Source organism: Sceloporus undulatus, chromosome 2, assembly GCF_019175285.1.
Source record: "Sceloporus undulatus isolate JIND9_A2432 ecotype Alabama chromosome 2, SceUnd_v1.1, whole genome shotgun sequence".
In the NCBI taxonomy this organism is placed as follows: Eukaryota; Metazoa; Chordata; class Lepidosauria; order Squamata; family Phrynosomatidae; genus Sceloporus; species Sceloporus undulatus.
This window is the reverse complement of record NC_056523.1, coordinates 31,563,772-31,582,177: the sequence shown is the minus strand read 5'-3', so window position 1 is coordinate 31,582,177 and position 18,406 is coordinate 31,563,772. Positions and strand designations below refer to the sequence as shown.

General features: G+C 39.9%; 1 protein-coding gene across 17 annotated transcripts in view; it reads left to right on the top strand.

The window, feature by feature from the left end:
* MAGI1 (membrane associated guanylate kinase, WW and PDZ domain containing 1) overlaps positions 1–18,406 on the top strand; it is a 598,529-nt gene that overhangs the window by 467,469 nt on the left and 112,654 nt on the right. For all 17 annotated transcript variants that reach the window (XM_042453464.1, XM_042453468.1, XM_042453467.1 and 14 more), the window contains 5 exons: positions 2,796–2,853; positions 6,804–6,934; positions 10,208–10,300; positions 13,991–14,176; positions 16,052–16,672. In XM_042453464.1, coding sequence (XP_042309398.1) covers positions 2,796–2,853; positions 6,804–6,934; positions 10,208–10,300; positions 13,991–14,176; positions 16,052–16,672 — 1,089 coding nt within the window. The remainder of the gene's footprint in view (positions 1–2,795; positions 2,854–6,803; positions 6,935–10,207; positions 10,301–13,990; positions 14,177–16,051; positions 16,673–18,406) is intronic.

The following is an 18,406-nucleotide window of genomic DNA, read 5'->3' as shown; positions in this document are numbered from 1 at the left end:
ACCAAATTTACTGGTAATGTGTCCTAAAATAAATAATTTCTGTATGTTGAGGTTGCTTGTGAATGCCTGTTGAAAGGAGCATGGGAGGATGTGTTCGGATTATGTCTGATTATATTTACCATTATCACACAGTAACCCCAATCTTAAGCTTTACAGAGCTATTTTTCTTTTACTAATTGGAGGTTCTCCAGAGCTCCCATCATGTGTCAATGGTTGTAGACTTTTGACGCCTTACTTTTTATTGGGAGATCAGGAGAAAACAAAACAGACTTGAGTTTAAAAAGCAAACTGAGATGTGTGCTCAAATGGCTTTCCTTCATTGACTAATTATGCTTATAGAAGTATTTACGCCTCCAGTTAGCAAACCGGCAGGCATGAAGCTCTTAGCTTTTCCCAAGCAATCTTCCATCTTTCATTGCTGCACTTTTTCTCCCTGCAGTTGTTTTAAAACTGAAAATTACTTTACGGTGTGATTAAGGGATAATGATTTTGTGACAAGTTTTGTAACATGATAAAATGACTGCACGTGCAGAGAGTTACACTGTCAGCTCCAGAGAAATGTGATTCATTTCAGTTCTGATAAGCTTTCTAGACATTTCAGGCTTCTAAGAAACACTTCCTACAAGTCAGAATACATCAGCAGTACACTGGGTGCTGGAAGGGCAGGTTTGTTCTGTTGGGGGTGCTTCTAATTATCATGATGTGGCTTGGCATCTAGAAGTTGGACAATTCAGTGCATAGAATCATAGGGCCATCCAGTCCAACCCTCTGCCATGCAGGAACTCTCACGCAAAGCATCCCCAACAGATGGCCATCCAGCCTCTGCTTTAAGACCTCCAAGGAGGGAGACTCCACCATTCTCCGAGAGAGTGTGTTCCACTGTCGAACAGCCGTTACTGTCAGGAAGTTCCTTATAATGTTGAGGTGGAATCTCTTTTCCTAGATTGCAGGGTGTGTTACCGCTATTTTACAATCTCAAGGGAATGAGTTGGATACTCGCCAGTGTAAAGCATGAGCCATCAAACACCGATAAAGACAGTTAATATGAACACACACACACACATTATTTTCAGTCTAGTTACTTTTCTGAGCCTATCACTATTTTGTTTTGCTTGGGGGGGGGGGTTGTTTTTTGTTTTTGGCCTTCACTGTTAAGATATGGCCCGGAACAGACAGGCCTTTGAGGCGCCCTCGTCATGTGTGAGGGTTGCCTGGTGGACGGAGTGCCCACACGCCCAGCAGCCCTCACACGTGACAAGGACGCCGCAGCTGCAGCGTGCCCACCAGACGCGGCACATAATGGTGATGTTGCAGCTGCACCGCTTCCAAAAGGGGTGGTGCAGCTGCAACGACACCATGCTGTCGCTGGCGCTTTGAGGCAGCGGAAGTGCGCCGCAAATAGGAGCCACTTCCCAGCGCTCCTTTTTTGCTGCACAGGAGCACCGTGCAATTTGGTTGCTGTGGCACTCCTGCGGAGCAAAGACAGGTGCCGGGGACGCGCCTCTTTCTGGCAGTGTGTACCCCGCCATATATTTCCAAAAACATGAAGTACAAAGAAATTCCTGTGAGATGGACAAAGTAGGCTCTCATATATGGAGGTTGTCTGAAAATGTTACTCAAATATTAGCATTCCTTGGGGGAGGGAATGAATTACTGTTAATCATCAGTAACACATGGTGATATAGTGGTTTGAGTGTTGGGCTATGGCTCTGCAGAACAGCATTTAAATCCTCACTCAGCCATAGAAATTCACTGGGTGATGTTGGGCAAATCTCTGGACGTTATCAGACAAGAGAAATTGGAAGTATAATCCAATGGCAATCCGAACGCAATCATGAGGTTTAACGTTATTGCATGATAGACTACCATACGCAAATTCGGGCAATGGGAAGTCAGTCCAAGCGCAATCATGAGGTTTCACGTTATTGCGTGAGAGGTGATCACACGCAAATTCAGGCACTGGCAAGCTATTTTAAGGCAATGGGAAGCCAGTTCGAATGCAATTCGCATTCGTGTAAATTCGCTGAACTAGTGAATTCACATGAATGCATTCAGCCCCCACTGTCTTTTCATTCGAAATTAAGAGAAATTCCTCACATGTGATAAAGTCTTCTCTCTTCGTTCTGGAATGAAGGCAATTGCAAACCCCCTCTGAGCAAATCTTGCCAAGAAAACTGTGATAGGTGCACATTAGACTTTCCCTATGTTAGAAACAAATTGAAGACACACAACAGCAGAAAGCAGAGACTGGTAATTGTATTACTTGCGATGTTAATGGAATTCCCTTTGAACATTTCCCAGCTAATGAACAATGGTATTACTTGTGAAATATTACTTCACAGCTCTGCATGGAAACTTTTGCTATGTTAATCTTTACAGTAGCTCTTGACATTCTGTCTTTCTACAACAGACTAACGCGGCTCCTTCTCAGATTGAGAGACTGCATGCTTCTCACTCTTTCTCTACTTAGGAAAATGTGTCAAAGTGACCCGAGAAAGCAGAGACATAGGAAACACTTCCAAGAAAGTACTACGTATTCCTATTATTGAATAGACTGATTGAAAGAAAGAAAGAAAAGAAATAGTGTTCTTTTCATTTAAGTGGTTCCTCCCCCCATCTTTCTCAAGAAAGGGGACTTTCTGTAGTTGCCGTTACGTTACATGTTTGTTTTGAACATCGTATAATGAGGGCTTATAGCAATTGTTACATAAAAAGGGAAAGGAGATAGAATAAATCTTTACGCAGAAATAATACATTTAAAAGAAGCCATATCCCTTTTTTTTTTCTCCTTCTAGAACTACCTGCTGGTTGGGAAAAGATTGAAGATCCTGTGTATGGTGTCTACTATGTAGAGTAAGTTTATTTGACATAGTATGCATCTGTATGTGTGTCACAGAGTGTGCTGGTGATAAGCAGAATCCACTGTGGAAATCTATTTCAACTGCACATTGATTCTTGGAAAACTAACCACCTTGACTGCAGCAAGCAACTTACCAGCCTACAAATGCTGCTTTTTCTATATACTGGATACTGGAAGTGAAGAAAGGATAATACTTGATCCTTTGCTGTTGTGCTCCCCCTTGTGACCATTGAAGGAGACATCACCATTCAGTCTTGAATTGTATGCTAGAAAGACAGTATTAAAAAGAACTGCTTGGAAGTGGAGAACATTATAGATATCACAATTAAACACAAGTCCAGAAACATTAGTTCATTATGAAAAGTCAAGGCAAAAGATTTTCAGGTGTAGTGTCTGGGCATGGGAGCTGGTATTCCTGTACACAGAATTCCTCTTAGGTTGATTGAATTGATTTATAGTGGCAGTTTTTAACACCTGCTTTTGCAGCGTATTCAAAAAGACTCCAGCATAACTAAGGGTGTAAAGAACTCTTACTGAGTTTCTCATTCACTACAAGACACGCTGTCTTGACATAGCAAGACAGCCTGTTGAGAATTTGTTAACCCACGTAAGGGTTCTCCTCTCCAGAATGAGGAGGCTAGGTGTACTTCTTTCACCAATTTAGTTTTTCATAATTTTCAAAATGTCTCTATGGAAAACTTTTCCTTTATGAATGCACACACCCACATTGCAAACACAGAAGGGTTGGGCATTATTTTCTACACAGGGAGAAAAGGCCTACACAGAGGATTATGTTTTCTGTCATGTGCAGACAACCCAAATCTGCATTAACAACCAACTTTCATGTGTAAAAAACATCATTTGATGAACAAGAAGCTGCTATTTGCACAGAAATAATATCTTTTGTGCAAAAAGAAATTCAAGGTTCCTGCATATAAAATGATGCTTAATGTGCAAACCTCCCACATGGTTAAGCAGGTACCAAACTGGGGTTTAAAAAAAAAAGTAATGAACTGAGTAGAAACTGTGAAGTCGAAGGCTTTCATGGCCAGCATCCATAGTTTTTTTTTTTTGGGGGGGGGGCGGGGGCGGGCTATGTGGCCATGTTCTAAAAAAGTTTCTTCCTGACGTTTCGCCAGTACCTGTGCCTGGCATCTTCAGACTTTTTCATCAGGGAGTTCCAGTGCTGAAACAGCTTGTTCCACGAAATATGGGTAAATAGAGGTGGTGGTGGTGATGTATGTTTATTACAGCCCTAATGTTTTCCATGGTGGGAAATTATTATCATGGTGTCTGTTTCATTATCTGTACATCTTGAAAACCATAGTCAACTAAAGGTGCAATTGAAATATTTCAGTCATTTATCTGAGGAACTAGGAAGAAAATTAATCCACTTTGGAGATGTCCACCATCATAGTAGGAGGTCACTTCAGTATATTCTGGAGCAGTTACATACTGCATATCTTAGTGGCAAGCTAATTTATTGTTGAAAGAGAAGACTTCATATAAATAGACATCTTTTCAAATGTGTCCAGGTGTCCTTTTATATGAGGTCTTCTCCATTAAGAAATTGGATAGGATCATAACATCTTAGTATTGTAATAGAAACAATTGGCAGAATCCAAAAGGTTGTATTTAGGATTAGACTCATGGCCTGGGCTGCAACTTAAGTCCTTTCCTTTTCCCTACAGCATCATTTGCCTTGCAAATAGCCATTCCTGAAGCTGGGAGAATTTCAGAAGTTCTGCTTTTTCTCCCTCTGATAGCCCCAGCAATCCTAATTTTTATTCAATAATTCAGTTTCCAGTAGGGCTGTCTACATATATTGCAGGAAGATACCAAGTAGTAGTGGAATGGGTGTTTGGGGATGTAACTGGGATGAAAAACCGATAGTTATATATTCAGTATCAATATGCTTTTTAAAAAACAAAACAAAACATCACAAAATAGCGTGATTGATTTCTTAATGCTCAGTCCATTCCATATCACCTATGTGGTGGCACTGATTACTGACAATACATTTTAAAATAAGTTATGTTATTGATTAATTTGATTGATTAATTGGGATAGCAGTTATTGTTGAGCTTCACCTAATACAGCAATAAACAGTATTAAACAACAGTACACAATTTACTTATCTTAACATCTGGATTGAGAGGTTGCAAAAGCTGTCAGGCATATTTTTGAACCCATAGTCACTTGTTTCGTACAGTATGGTTGCAGGTCTCTTCTGATAACCAAGCCATACTTTCCATTGCTATCTTGAGAGAACCTTTTCAATACATTTCCAAGTTATAGGGTGAACTTATGCCTATTCTTTCTTTGACAGCTAGGAGATCTTGGAGGACTGCACCCTCTGGAAAAAACCAACAACATTAAAATTCCTAAATGCCCTGTAGGGATGGGGCCATTTTTATCATGTTTTAAGATCCCTCTAGGTCATTTTAATCTTTGGATCCTTGGAGAGTCCTGTTTTATTAACAGGAAATGAGTGTAAATAATTTCTTGTTCACATCATCATCTTTTTTAAAAAAAAAAATGCTCCCCCTATGCCTAAATTGTGGCCCAGAGGGGTCACAAATGTGGCAAAGTCCCCCCCCCCCGACACAAGCAGGCATTACAAAACAGAAGCTAGAGACAATCATATAAGTCATAATTCATGCTCAAAATGGAAGACAGATTGGAATTCCTCCTGAACAGAAAGCTGAGATGTAGTATATATCTTGGAAAAGAAGGATGTCTGGTCATCCTGCCTGAATGGGCCTTTGGGGGCTCTTTTGACCCACGAAGGGCCATGTGGGTCACAAAAATTGTCCTCTAGGCCACATGCAGCCAAAGTCAACACTTTGCCTATCCCTGTTTTAAAGCCATAGTCAAACTCTTCTTCACAGAGCATACTCTGTTTCACCATCCTTTGCAAACTAAAAAGAAGGCATAGGTGTAGGAGGTGTAGGTGATGCAGGCACCAATAGGTCTTATCAGGACAAACCCGATCTTTTTCACTATTGTGATGATTAAAATAAAAAAGTGCTTGATCCTGTGTCACTGTGAAAGTTCAGGTTACCCAGTTACATTATACACAGTTTTGTTATTCATTGGGCATACTGTCAGCAAATCTACTCCATTCAGTTGTTTGCACTGCTCCCTTATTTTCAGTGGAGCAGTGCCCAAGTTGGACAGACTTTAATTTCGTTTCCTATTTGTGAATCATCCAGGCTTGAATGAGTGGCAATATGTTAGTCTAATTCTGGCACAGGTTCACTGAAAACTATGAAGCTGTACATGAACTTTGGGAAGTGATTTTAGATATTATTAAACAATCTTACAGCAACAGAATTAATTTCTGTTCATCATTTTTTCCTACCTTTATTATTACTGCCACCTATTCTGTATTGACATAACAGGGTTTGGAAGCATCATGTGTTTACTTTAGAAGATTTTGGATAGGTTTATTAGCTTTCAAGATTTGTCTTTTTGTTAAATTTGTCTACAGGTTGCCTTCACTGCAGGTAGCTTTTGTGAAGTTTGGTTCTAAATTATTACAAGCAATTTGCACATGTAATGATAACACAGTGAGTTGATCAGATATCTTAGCGATCTCTCTCCCTTTGTAATTAGCTGAGCCAAACAGTGGTTGCCCACCTAAGAAACTAATTAATCCAGAGAGGATACATAAACACAAGCATCCCATCTGCCTTAATCTCATTGTTTGCAGATAAACTGTTACTTAGAATTATCCATATGTGTTTAAGAGGTCATGAAGGATAGGATACCATGCTTAATTTTTTGCTTTTTAGTTCAGCATTTTAGTACTAAGTAAATTAGCATTGTGCTCCCTGATCTTTCATTTGACTTGTTTACTTACCCCCTGTTTGCGGAATATTTAAGCATGTTCACAATGAATGCTCCATTATTTATACCAATCTTTTTCTTCTTTTTTTAGCCACATCAACAGGAAAACACAATATGAAAATCCAGTTCTGGAAGCTAAACGGAAGAAACAGCTTGATCAGCAACAGCAGCAGCAGCAGCAGCAGCAACAACAACCACCACAACCATCACAGCCACCTGAAGGTTGGCACTTGTCTGTGCAAAATCATTGGGACCGAACTATTTGTGAAATATGATATGCATTCTCTAAGGGTTTCATATTATTTAATAATGTCGGCCTAAATCTAATTTAGTCCCAATCAGAATGGATCCGCTAAATCAATGGAATTTAATTTGTGACTTTGGGCAGGTCTACATTGTCCATAATACGCTGGGCTGTCCCTGGAGTATTACGGTCCCAAAGCTGCCCTGACACCCCCCCCCCCATTACCTGCATTACCTTACTCCGGTCACCTGTCTACACCTGCATCCCTGCTGTACTGCCACCACTGTCACTGCTGGCACATGTTGCTCCCCCTGAGGTCACAAACAAGGTGCCCACGATCAGTCAGATGGCTGGGTGCCTTGTTGTGACCTCAAAGGAGCAACCCATGCTGGTGGCAGAGGGCATCACCACAGAAGTCTGTGTAAACAGCTGTCTTGTGTTATTCCAAAGTGCTTCAGATTTTTTGGAAAAATCTGGAACTAATGGTAAATCTTTTAAATTCACTTTAAAGCAGGGCTGGTCCAGATTCGCTGCAGGACCACCCTTTCCACATGTAGACAGTCCACAGTCATATAGAGCCTTTGGCACGTCATCATCTGGACAGGGTGATGTGAGGGCAGAGAGAAGCTGTTGCAAATGGCCCATATAGACATGCCATTATCAAGTTCCTATTAATTCAGTAGGTCTACTCTAGTTGAGGTTAGCAGTTGGATTTAGGATTTTAATTTCAGGCTAGCCCAAGATGCTATCCCAAACAAAGGCACTTGCCTAAACAAAACAAAAGTCTTTAGCTAATCCTTATGAAATATACCCAGCATTTGGTGGTGAATCCTGCAATTTATTATCTATATTTTCTAAGAGTTTTTATGCAACCATTATATTTGGGTGGGGGGGGTTGTTTCATTTTTTGGGTCAGGATTCAGATGTAACTCATGGCATTATACAACTGAGCATGTACCACCCAGACAAAAAATGGGAAAGGGGCTATTGGAAAATCACTTTGAGCATTCTTCCACATAGAAAACAAAACCAAGGATCAAAATGACCTATAGATTAAGAAAAGAAACCTGTATGGATCTTTGATTTCCATCTGATATATGGATAACAAGAGGTTATTAAGTAGAACATGCATTTTACATGCAGTATTTCCAAGGGTCAGTCTTGGGCATCTCTGGGGTTTTTGTTTATTTTAAAGATAGTACCTAGCACATCTAGAAAAGTCCTCTGTCTTAGAGTTTAGCGAGCAGTCATTCTGGTGCCCTCCATATATTTGGGACTATAATTGCTATTATCTCTGACTGCTGTCCAAGTGGGGTGTGTTTTATCAGAGCTGTAGTCCAAAACAACCAGAGGATATATGCTTGCCTATCCTTGCAGTGAGTTAGATGGCCCAGTAGTCTGATTTGGCATAAAGTTGTTTTCTCCACAAGGTTTCATAAATAGAATTAAATTTACACTATAACAACAACTGTATTAATTGGACACAGGCCAGTGCATAACTACATTAAACATTAAGCCCAAGTAGGAGGCCCAGACTTGTATGAGTTGTCATAGGAACAGCAAAGTTATATGCATAGTACAATTAAGAGAGTTCTAAAGACTGAGGTGCACAAGATGATTATCAAGCTGGATGTGTAGAGAGATCTTGTAGCACCTTTGAGACTAACTGAAATAAAGAAGTTGGCAGCATGAGCTTTCATATACTTCAGTCTATGGAAGCCCATGCTGCCAACTTCCTCATTTCAGTTAGTCTCAGAGGTGCTACAAGATCTCTCTACATACTGATTCTATATAGACTAACACGACTATATATTTGAATTCAACCTGTATGTGTGTATGTGCATGCATACATAGCAAAATGCTAAAGACTTTCACAAACAAAAATAATAGTACCTGAAATTTTGTACACAAATAAGTAATAATATAGATCCTGGCCAGAGACACAATATGTTCCCCAATGACTAAAGGTATGAGCTACCCTAATTGCACCTGCTGAGGTTTACAGACAATTGTCCAGGTCAGCGTTGCACACATTTGCTTCCAGCAAACTAGCCTCAAGTTACAGAAGTATGGAAAAAAGTACAAATTTCATGTTATACAGTTTGCCCTTCCTTTACGCGGGGATCCATTCCGGACCTCCCCCACCACCACCCGCATGAAGGGAATTCCACCTATGCTTGAGCCCCATTTAAATGAATGGGGCTTGTGCAAGTGGCAGTGCAGTGGTGCGCATGTGCCATTACTCCTTATGGGGCGTGTCATTCCTTTTCCCAGCTGAAAGCCACGTAAAGCACACGCGCGTATGACGTGGGAACATTGTATTTTTATTTTTGTTCCCAAACATCCACCAAGAGTTGAGCTTTGTGCATTAAAGGTATCAACATAGGCACATGGCATAGTGGTTTGAGTACTGTGCTATGACTCTGGAGGTCAGGTTTTGATTCCCATCTTGGCCACGAAACCCATTAGGTGACCTTGGACAAGTCTCAGGCTCTCACCTCAGGGGAGGGCATTGGTAAATGTCATGTGCATAAATCTTGTAAATAAAAAAAATAAAATGAGACGTTTGCCTTAGGGTCACCATAAGTAGGAAGCAACTTGAAGGTACACAACACACACATGCATATACAGTAGCAATATCATATCATCCCACTTTGGCACACTTTGCTTTAAAATTTAGTCCAGGGTGGAGCAATGGTAGAAGAGACCATATTAATCTCAGTAGCATCACTTCCTGGAGGAGCAACAAAATGGGGTGGAAATGGCATCCAATAGCTGGGGAGCCTTCCATCTTTTATCAGGAATGCCATGAAAAGTTAAAGTGAGGGCACTGCCTCACTTCCCTTTGCAGCTGACTTTTCTCTGTTCTCTAGCTAGCAACTCATGGGGTTAATGCTTCTGAAGTCATGTTTTCCACTTGGTGGAAGAAACATACCCTTCCCATCCCACTCTACCATAGTACTAACCTTCAGAAGAATTCTGCCTTCTTTTTTCTTTTGCAAGTAGAAACAAGGAGCAGGAAACTTGATCCCATGCATTATTTGATTATTTGGTTGGTAGGTGGACAGTATCTTACTCAGGCAGACCTTGATTATGTCATTTTATACAAGGAACACCATTTTACAATGTCATTGTATATAATGGGACTTCAGCATCCCTGGAACCAAACCACAGCAGATACCAAGGGTCTGCAGTAGATCTTTCTATGGTCTAAGTAAAGAAGAAACATAAACTCAACTTTCTTTTCTCAGAATGGACAGAAGAACACCCACCTCTTGCTCCTCCTGCTGTTCCAAATCATGCTCCAAACAACCAGGAGACAGTTCGAGATGCTCCAGTACAAGGTAAATTATTATCCAACTTGCTTCATTTTATGAAAGGGAAACAAAGTAGGATCAACTCCTTGCTTTATCAGTTCTTCCTTCCTATCACAGCACAGTGCAACCTTCCAATCTTTCACCAGGGAGTCAAAAGACGTCCAGGAAGAGCCATGGAGGTCCTTTGGTAGGCAGGTGTGGGACAAGAAAAACAAGAACATTGAGCAGAGGCAGTTAATTGTAGCAGAGGGGAGAGATGTCTTTCTTTAAAATCACAAAGTTGTTATATCCCAAACTGATAACAATGCAGAAGCTGAGTGTATAGCTGACACCAATTTTATTTGTCACTTACACAGTTTGCTGCAACATGAACAAATCTGACAAATCCAAACAAGTCTTACCAAGAAAACACCATGGTAGGGTGTCCATAAGTCAGAAATGACTTGAAAGCACACAACAAACCAGGCATGTAGAAAAGCAAAGGCCTTACAAATTCAAAAATATAGAAGGACCAATCTTGCTGTAAAGGTTTTGAGATTTTTACCACCATAGTTTCTGAACACCAGTAGTGTTTAATACTTGTGCAAAAAACTCTGATGTTATTACACTTTCAGAATATACCAGTGTTTTCTGTTGCCACTGTCAAGAGTATGAAGTTATACTAAATTCTTCTCTGTGTCACCCATACAACCCTTGAAGCTACTTCAAATCATATCCAGAAACTCTTGTACATGCTCAGGAGGGAGCTTATCTTTCAGGCCATTCAATACACTTGTCAAAGATACAGAGTCATAGTGTGAGCATTCATTGAGCCATTCACAAGACTAGTTCAGCATGTGACAATCCATTGGAAATATCACAATATATTACTCACTTTAGCCCATTGAAATAATATGTAATTAAGGCCCAAAACACATGGCCAAAAGGTGTGGCTTCTGGCCACTTCAGGGGCCCGGTGTGTAGATGATGCATGCCCCTGGATCAGCTGGAAGCTGCTCTGCAACCATCTAAGGCAGCCCAAAGCCAACCAGAAAAGGAACAGCAAAAAGCTGCTCCTTGCCAGCTGCCCATTGAGGACCTTGGCAGCGTCTGGCTTTGGTACCACAGTGGCCAGTTGTCATGGTTCCGGGACAACTGGGAGTTGACTGGGGCTGGAGCAGTCTCTGTGCTCCAAGCTTCCAGTGAGCTTCTCCCCTTGGCGAACTGGGGCTTGCATTGAATTTTTTTTTAATGTAGTTATTGGTATGCAGAAAAGCAAATTGTCAAATTGCTAATGAATTTAAGTTAATATACATATGCATTTCTTTGGAGATTACTCATGCCGTATTTGTCATTTTGCTTTGCAATTTTCTACTTTCAAAAATTTATTCATGCTCTAAAATAATTAGCATCACTTAAAGCTATGGTGTCCTGAGTCACTTTTACGACTCATATTATGTATCAAGGGCCTGTTACAGACTGCCAGAATAAAGCTGCTTCGGGTCTCTTTGGAGATATGCTATTTAAATGATGCATGCATCCTAAGAATCCAGAAGCTGCACCAAAAGCTGCACTCCAGTGCTTAGGAATGGAGTGTGGCTTTGGTGCGACCTCCGGACTCTTAGGACCCATGCATCATTTAAATAGCATACCTCCAAAGAGACCCGAAGCAGCTTTATTTTGGCAGTCTGTAACAGGCCATATTATGTATTGGCTGATGTTTGCAATTATATATTTTTTATAAATATTGAATTCATCCTTGCATTATTTTAAAATAAACTTATTTAAATATTTTAAGACATATTTATTGTCATGAATATTACTTCTTTATACATACTACCGGCATCTAGCTCTTTAACTAACCTGTGGTCAGCCATGGCTTGTCTTATTTATCAGTGCTCATCAATGCCTTCCTAACGTTATGTTTGATTTCTTTATCCTCCCTTAGCACTACATCTATGCTTGTATCCTGACAGTACATGCTCGAATCCCCTGCTTAGATTTCAACACATACAGTGCTCAGATCAGCCCTATGCAGAACAAAACATTCCAACTGTCTTAACCGTGGTCCTCAAGGATGTAGCCACAATGGAGAAATAAAGCAGTTTGAAACCACTTTAACTGTTATGGCTGCATCCTGTGGAATCCTGTGATTTGCAGTTTGTTGTGGTACTAGAGCTGTCTGACAGAGAGGACTAAATCTCACAAAATTTTAAATTCCAGAATTCCATAGCATTGAGCCATGGCAATTAAAGCAATGTGAAACTGCATTATTTATGCACTGTAGATGCAGCCTAAAAAGAAATTGGAAAATATTTTGTTTCCAGAGTTAATGTTGAAAACATTTGCTGTTGATGTCAGCAGCATACATGTGTATGGCCGAACATGTACATCAGAACCACAGTTCAATCCCAAATGACATCATGAAGTACCTGTTCTTAACATGTTAAGAAACAGCTGTTTTGAATCTGATGAGCCAATAGTCTGGCTTGCTATAGGGAAGCTTCACGTGTTCATTAGTCAGCTACCCAGATCACCAACAATCTGCAAACCATTGTCATCCCATCTTCCAAATATTTATATTTGCCATGCAAAATGGCCATCATCATCATCATAACCCATTGGCCTGTGTAATAAGGTCATTGTCACATGCATGCATACTGATTTGTCTGTGAGAGGGTTCACTGGCAGTCACAGTGTATTGTGGACCCATGTGCAAAACACATATCCAAGCGTGATTTAGCCTGCACATAGACCAAAATTCAGCAATTTACCTGATGTCTCCTTTGATTGACTCTGTAACCGTATTAAACTACAGTGGGTTTTGGAAGACAAAAATCAATGCACTTTTATCAGACCTTGCCAAAAATTATACGCTTTTATTAGATCAAGGAATCACTGCATGGATGCTTTGTCCACCTGACTTTAACCCTACTTCCCAATACACTATAAGGCTCAAAAAGCCGCCGCCACCCTGCCTCCCCCCCCCCCCGGAAAAAAAGCCTGTGAGGCTTTGGGGGAAAAGCTCTGCCTGCTGTAGGTTTCTGAACCCTTTTGAGTTGGTAGGTCCTGGTGTTTTGCACTGCTTGCACCTGGGGTATGGAATCAGTGAGAGTATTTTATCTTGATAGCTGACCTATAAATATATTATTATGATCATCTCCCTTTCCCTACTCATATATGCATCTACAAACACCTCCAAGTTATTTGGATACTTTTGTTTGATTTTGTTATTCTATCTATAGAAGACATAATGAAGCCATACCACTGTAAAACTAGAACAACTTTAAAGGAAAATCTGTACTTGAACTAGTTGTACTTAATAAGGCCATTTTCTTAAAAGAATTTGTAATTAGGCTGTACATTACAATAGCAGTTCAGAATATCACTGCCTGTTATCTTCTCACTAGATGGAGTGTATTAATTGCTATAATGGTTCCAGGCAAGGAGAGAGGGCCATATGGTGCAGCTGAGTTTGTGGTGGGCGTGCTCCTTCTTTTTTCTTTTCTTTTTTTTAAGCTTCCTAACAGTTTTCCTTCTCTTTTAAAGGGAGTGTTCAGTGAAGTTTTATATCTTACTTATCCTTACAAGTTGGTTTACTTCATTGGTGGCAAAAGTGGTGAACTGGGGGGAGGATACTAGAGAGATGAATATTTATTTATTTATTTATTTATTTATTTATTTTGTCTCCTTGTGTCTCCATCTTGGCAAATTGGCTAACGTCTGAAACATCTGCAGCCGGAAAACCATTTTTCACACGAAACCCATCTGAACTGAAAGGGAAGTTCATTCACACCAAGCTAAGGAAAAGCAGCAGGGGGTTTGGTTTCACGGTTGTTGGAGGAGATGAACCAGATGAGTTTCTTCAGATAAAGAGTTTGGTGCTTGATGGCCCTGCTGCCCTGGATGGCAAAATGGAAACAGGTACAGCTATTGCTTTAGATAAAAGAAAAAATAATAATTGTGTGCTACTCATGTAATACTGTACCATCCATTCAAAAATTTTGGCTAGCTAGCATAGTCTAGGGAGTGGATCTTTGGAGGCTGTGAGACCTTGAAGATCTGAGGTCAAACTACACATTCAGGCATTGATTCAAGGTTCTATAGAATGTGCAATTGCTTTGACTTCCATCTTTCATCTATAAAACAAAACCAATAAAACTTGTCTTCACCTAAGGATTTTAAAACACTCAGAAGTGCACTATAATTTTTTGGCTACTCGATCAATAAAAGTCTGGTACCTGACAAAATAAGTAAACAGTCTTGTCATAAACTTCTGTGGCTGCTAAGCAGTATTGTAGTTGATGTTGTCACCTAGATGGGATGCTATTTGAAAAACAGAGAACTAAGAGAAGGGATAGGCAATTATTTGATGGCCCTTTTCTGTAGCTTGTATATTTTGACAGTTTCTGTCTCAGTGCAGATGAGTTACCTGGCATGTATTCTGCTAATTGCTTACTGCAATGCAGCATATGTCTCAGTCTGGATGGAAGAAAGAATGGAGTAATAAGCCGAGGAACAGCCTGCATGGGATCATGAATTAGACTCACCAATGCTTCATAGGTCCCCATATTTCTTTTTACACATATTGCAGTTATTTGAGATAAACAACATTTGAAAATGTCAACTGACAAGGGCAAAGAATGTCACTTCAGAGTTTGTGTACTGTATCTCAAGGTCTATCTTGGAAGCCATGATGATCATTAATCCTTGACATTCATTAATTCATTTATATCTGTCATTTATACATTGAAACATTTAGGCTTTGTGAATTCATAGCATGCCAAGGATAGGGTGAATAGACCAAAAAGGAATGTGCAAATTGACTGGTTAACAAATTTCCCGAAGTAGTATTCTGATTCACAATAAAAAAGCATCACTGCAGTAAAATGAATGGCAATCATCAGTTGTTTTATCCACACCCTGTTGGCATGAAATATGTTCATGAATACTATAGTTCAGTGACTCTCAAACCCTTCCTCCAGTCTCCTGAAGATTACTGGCCATTTTAGCAGATCAATTAACATCCCTTTATTTTATTCTATTTTATTCTTAATCACCAAGACGTGGAAATCCAATGATTCCATCACTTTCAGATCTGAATTCATGGCCCAAATTCATTTCTATTAGTTTACACTGGTCTGATTGCTATGTGTTTAAAAACCTATTTTGATTTTCACCTCCTGTTCCTGTTCTGTACTTCTTTATAAACTATGTTGTTAAAATATAACTGCATTCATATGAAAAGAGGATAACTATTGGCCATCACTGAATAATGTTCATACTCTGGTTCTGAATTATTTTCTCATCCTTTTACTGTGTGGGGGAAACAGAATCCATGCAACTCATTCTGTATGTGCTAGGCAGCTAGGGATTTGAAAATGTAATTCTCAAATAACACCTCACCTATACCAGTGCCATAAGATATAAGCCAGTTCTGAAATTGAATAGGCTTTCAAACATAGCATGTGATATGACAATGGGATATGTTTTCCCTGCTTAGAGAAAAATATTTTATTTAAAATAAATCCTACTGACCATGTTCAAAACAATATGAATCAAGATTTAAAGATCTCCATGTTATATGAGTACAGCCACTGTGGTTATTGTTGCACAAGGTATGTCCTGAACCAAGGATACTAAATGATACAAAGAATATTTTTGCTGAAGACAAAAACCTTTCAGTTGTAGGTATTTGGTAAGTTAATGATGTTTCCTAAAGTATCATGACATGTTAAAGCATCTAGAGCTTTGAATGTATGTATAAACTCACACAGTGTTCATCACTTTTTTCAATAGGAGACGTTATTGTCAGTGTGAATGACACCTGTGTACTGGGCCATACGCATGCTCAAGTTGTCAAAATCTTCCAGTCAATTCCCATCGGTGCCAGTGTGGACCTAGAACTGTGCCGAGGCTACCCTCTGCCTTTTGACCCAGATGATCCCAACACAAGCCTTGTGACATCTGTGGCCATTTTGGATAAAGAGCCGATCATTGTGAATGGGCAAGAAAACTATGACTCCCCAGCAAGCCATGGTAGTAAAACAGGGAAAATCAATGGAATGAAGGAGCCAAGGCCTAGCAGTCCTGCCGAAGTGTCTTCAAATGGATCCCATGGCTACCCTAATGACACTGTATCTTTGGCTTCTTCTATAGCAACACAACCTGAACTCATAACTGTACATATAATTAAAGGACCCATGGGCTTTGGCTTTACTATAGCAGACAGTCCTGGGGGTGGAGGACAGAGAGTGAAGCAAATTGTTGACAGTCCAAGGTGCCGAGGCCTAAAAGAAGGTGATCTTATAGTTGAAGTCAATAAGAAGAATGTGCAGAATCTAACTCACAACCAAGTTGTGGATATGCTGATCGAATGTCCGAAAGGAAGTGAGGTGACCTTGCTTGTGCAACGAGGAGGTAAGTCTGATGAGTTTAACTTTTTATTTAACACTGAGCAACACAACTTATTTAAACATGCATGTTTTAAATACACATAGACACCTAATTTGATTGCAAATGGTTATCCATTGCACTGTGGTATAAGAAAAAATGTCCTTGATGTTTTGGGTTAAGTCTAGTGTTTCATTTTTATGCCTCTGTACAAGCGTACTGGTAAAAAATATGGCATATGGTATTAATCTTCCCAGAAATAAGACAGAAAAAGGCAGATGGAAATTGATGCATTTATAAGAGTCTAAATTGACATTTGAACTTTGTCATCCAAATAAGATGAGATAGCCTTAATCAGGAACCTACCGATTTTAATGAGAAACTTAAATGGTCAGTCAGCTGAATTTTTATTAATGAGTTTCATTTCTGTCTTCTCTCTTGGTGCCATTTTATTTCATCATCTCATTGCAGAATTATAGGAATGGAATTGTAATGACTTTGGTTCAGTTATTAATTGCTTCCCAAATAAAGATGTCTTGATATATGGTGCCTAAATACATTTTTCCATACTTTGTCTGTTCTGGTGTTTTCCTGGATGAAGGAAGGGCCACCTTCCTTGCCTTCCCTTCTCAGACTTTTTTGGGCTCTCCCTAACCTTTTCACAGTGCATATTTCTAAGAAAGAATATATAGCCTCAGTGTCAGTCAGCACATCCCCACAATGGTTGTATCCTCTGACCAGATCCTAGGGATTTTTACAAACCAAACTCTCTGCCTGTCTATTGAACTTACAAATTTGAAAGGCCCTTTGACATCCAATTGTCTGTTTGCCTCTCTTTGGCTCAGTACATACCTTGGATGTACTCCAGGCTGGCAGCGGCATTTTTTCTACCGGCGGGAAACCTTAGCCACCGAACCATGTGACTTCCTGCCGGTGGAAAAAGAACCTGCAAAAAGAGGGTTCTTTTTGCGCTGCGGCTGCAGCATAACAAGTGCGCCACTGGCACACTCGTTATGCAAGCACTGCACGGCACCGTGTAGATGCCATGTAGCGCTTGCATAACAATGGTGGTGCCTGTGTGTACAGGACGCCACCATTTTGATGCCCTCATCACGTGCTAGGGTTCAGGGGCATCTGGCAAGCCTAGCACGCGACGAGGGCATCTTAAAGGGCCATTTGTACCGGCCCTTGAATGAATTTCATCAGGGAGCAAAGAAACAGAATCTATTGTTTTCTCTGTGCCCCACTTCCCTATGCCTCATTTTCTACTCTGCTCTCATGATATGTTTTCCCCACTCAGTGGCATATCAGTTGTGGATGTATGTCTGCCAGTCTTCTGAACTTACGTCATGCTTGTGTGATATATTCCTTCTTTTGTTATACTTGAATAACTCAGATTTCAGAATATTCTGCACAATAAAAGTCTTGCGGCCTGGTCATAATATTGGAAAATCCCTTGGTAAACTCCGAAAAAGTCCTCCATTTGGTCAGTGATTTTGGGGAGTGTGCAGGATTCAAAATAAATAAATCTAAGTCAGCATTAATTACATGTAATCTGGCTAAAGAGAAAAAAGAAAAATTACAAATTAAAACTGGAATACAGATTCAGAAAAAGGTCAAATATTTGGGGATAGATATACCAAATAAAAACAGTGATCTCTTTGATAATAACTATAAGAAGAATTGGCAAGAAATAAAGAAAAATTTAGAAAATTGGACAAAATTGCAGATATCTTGGCTTGGCAGAATAGCATTATTCAA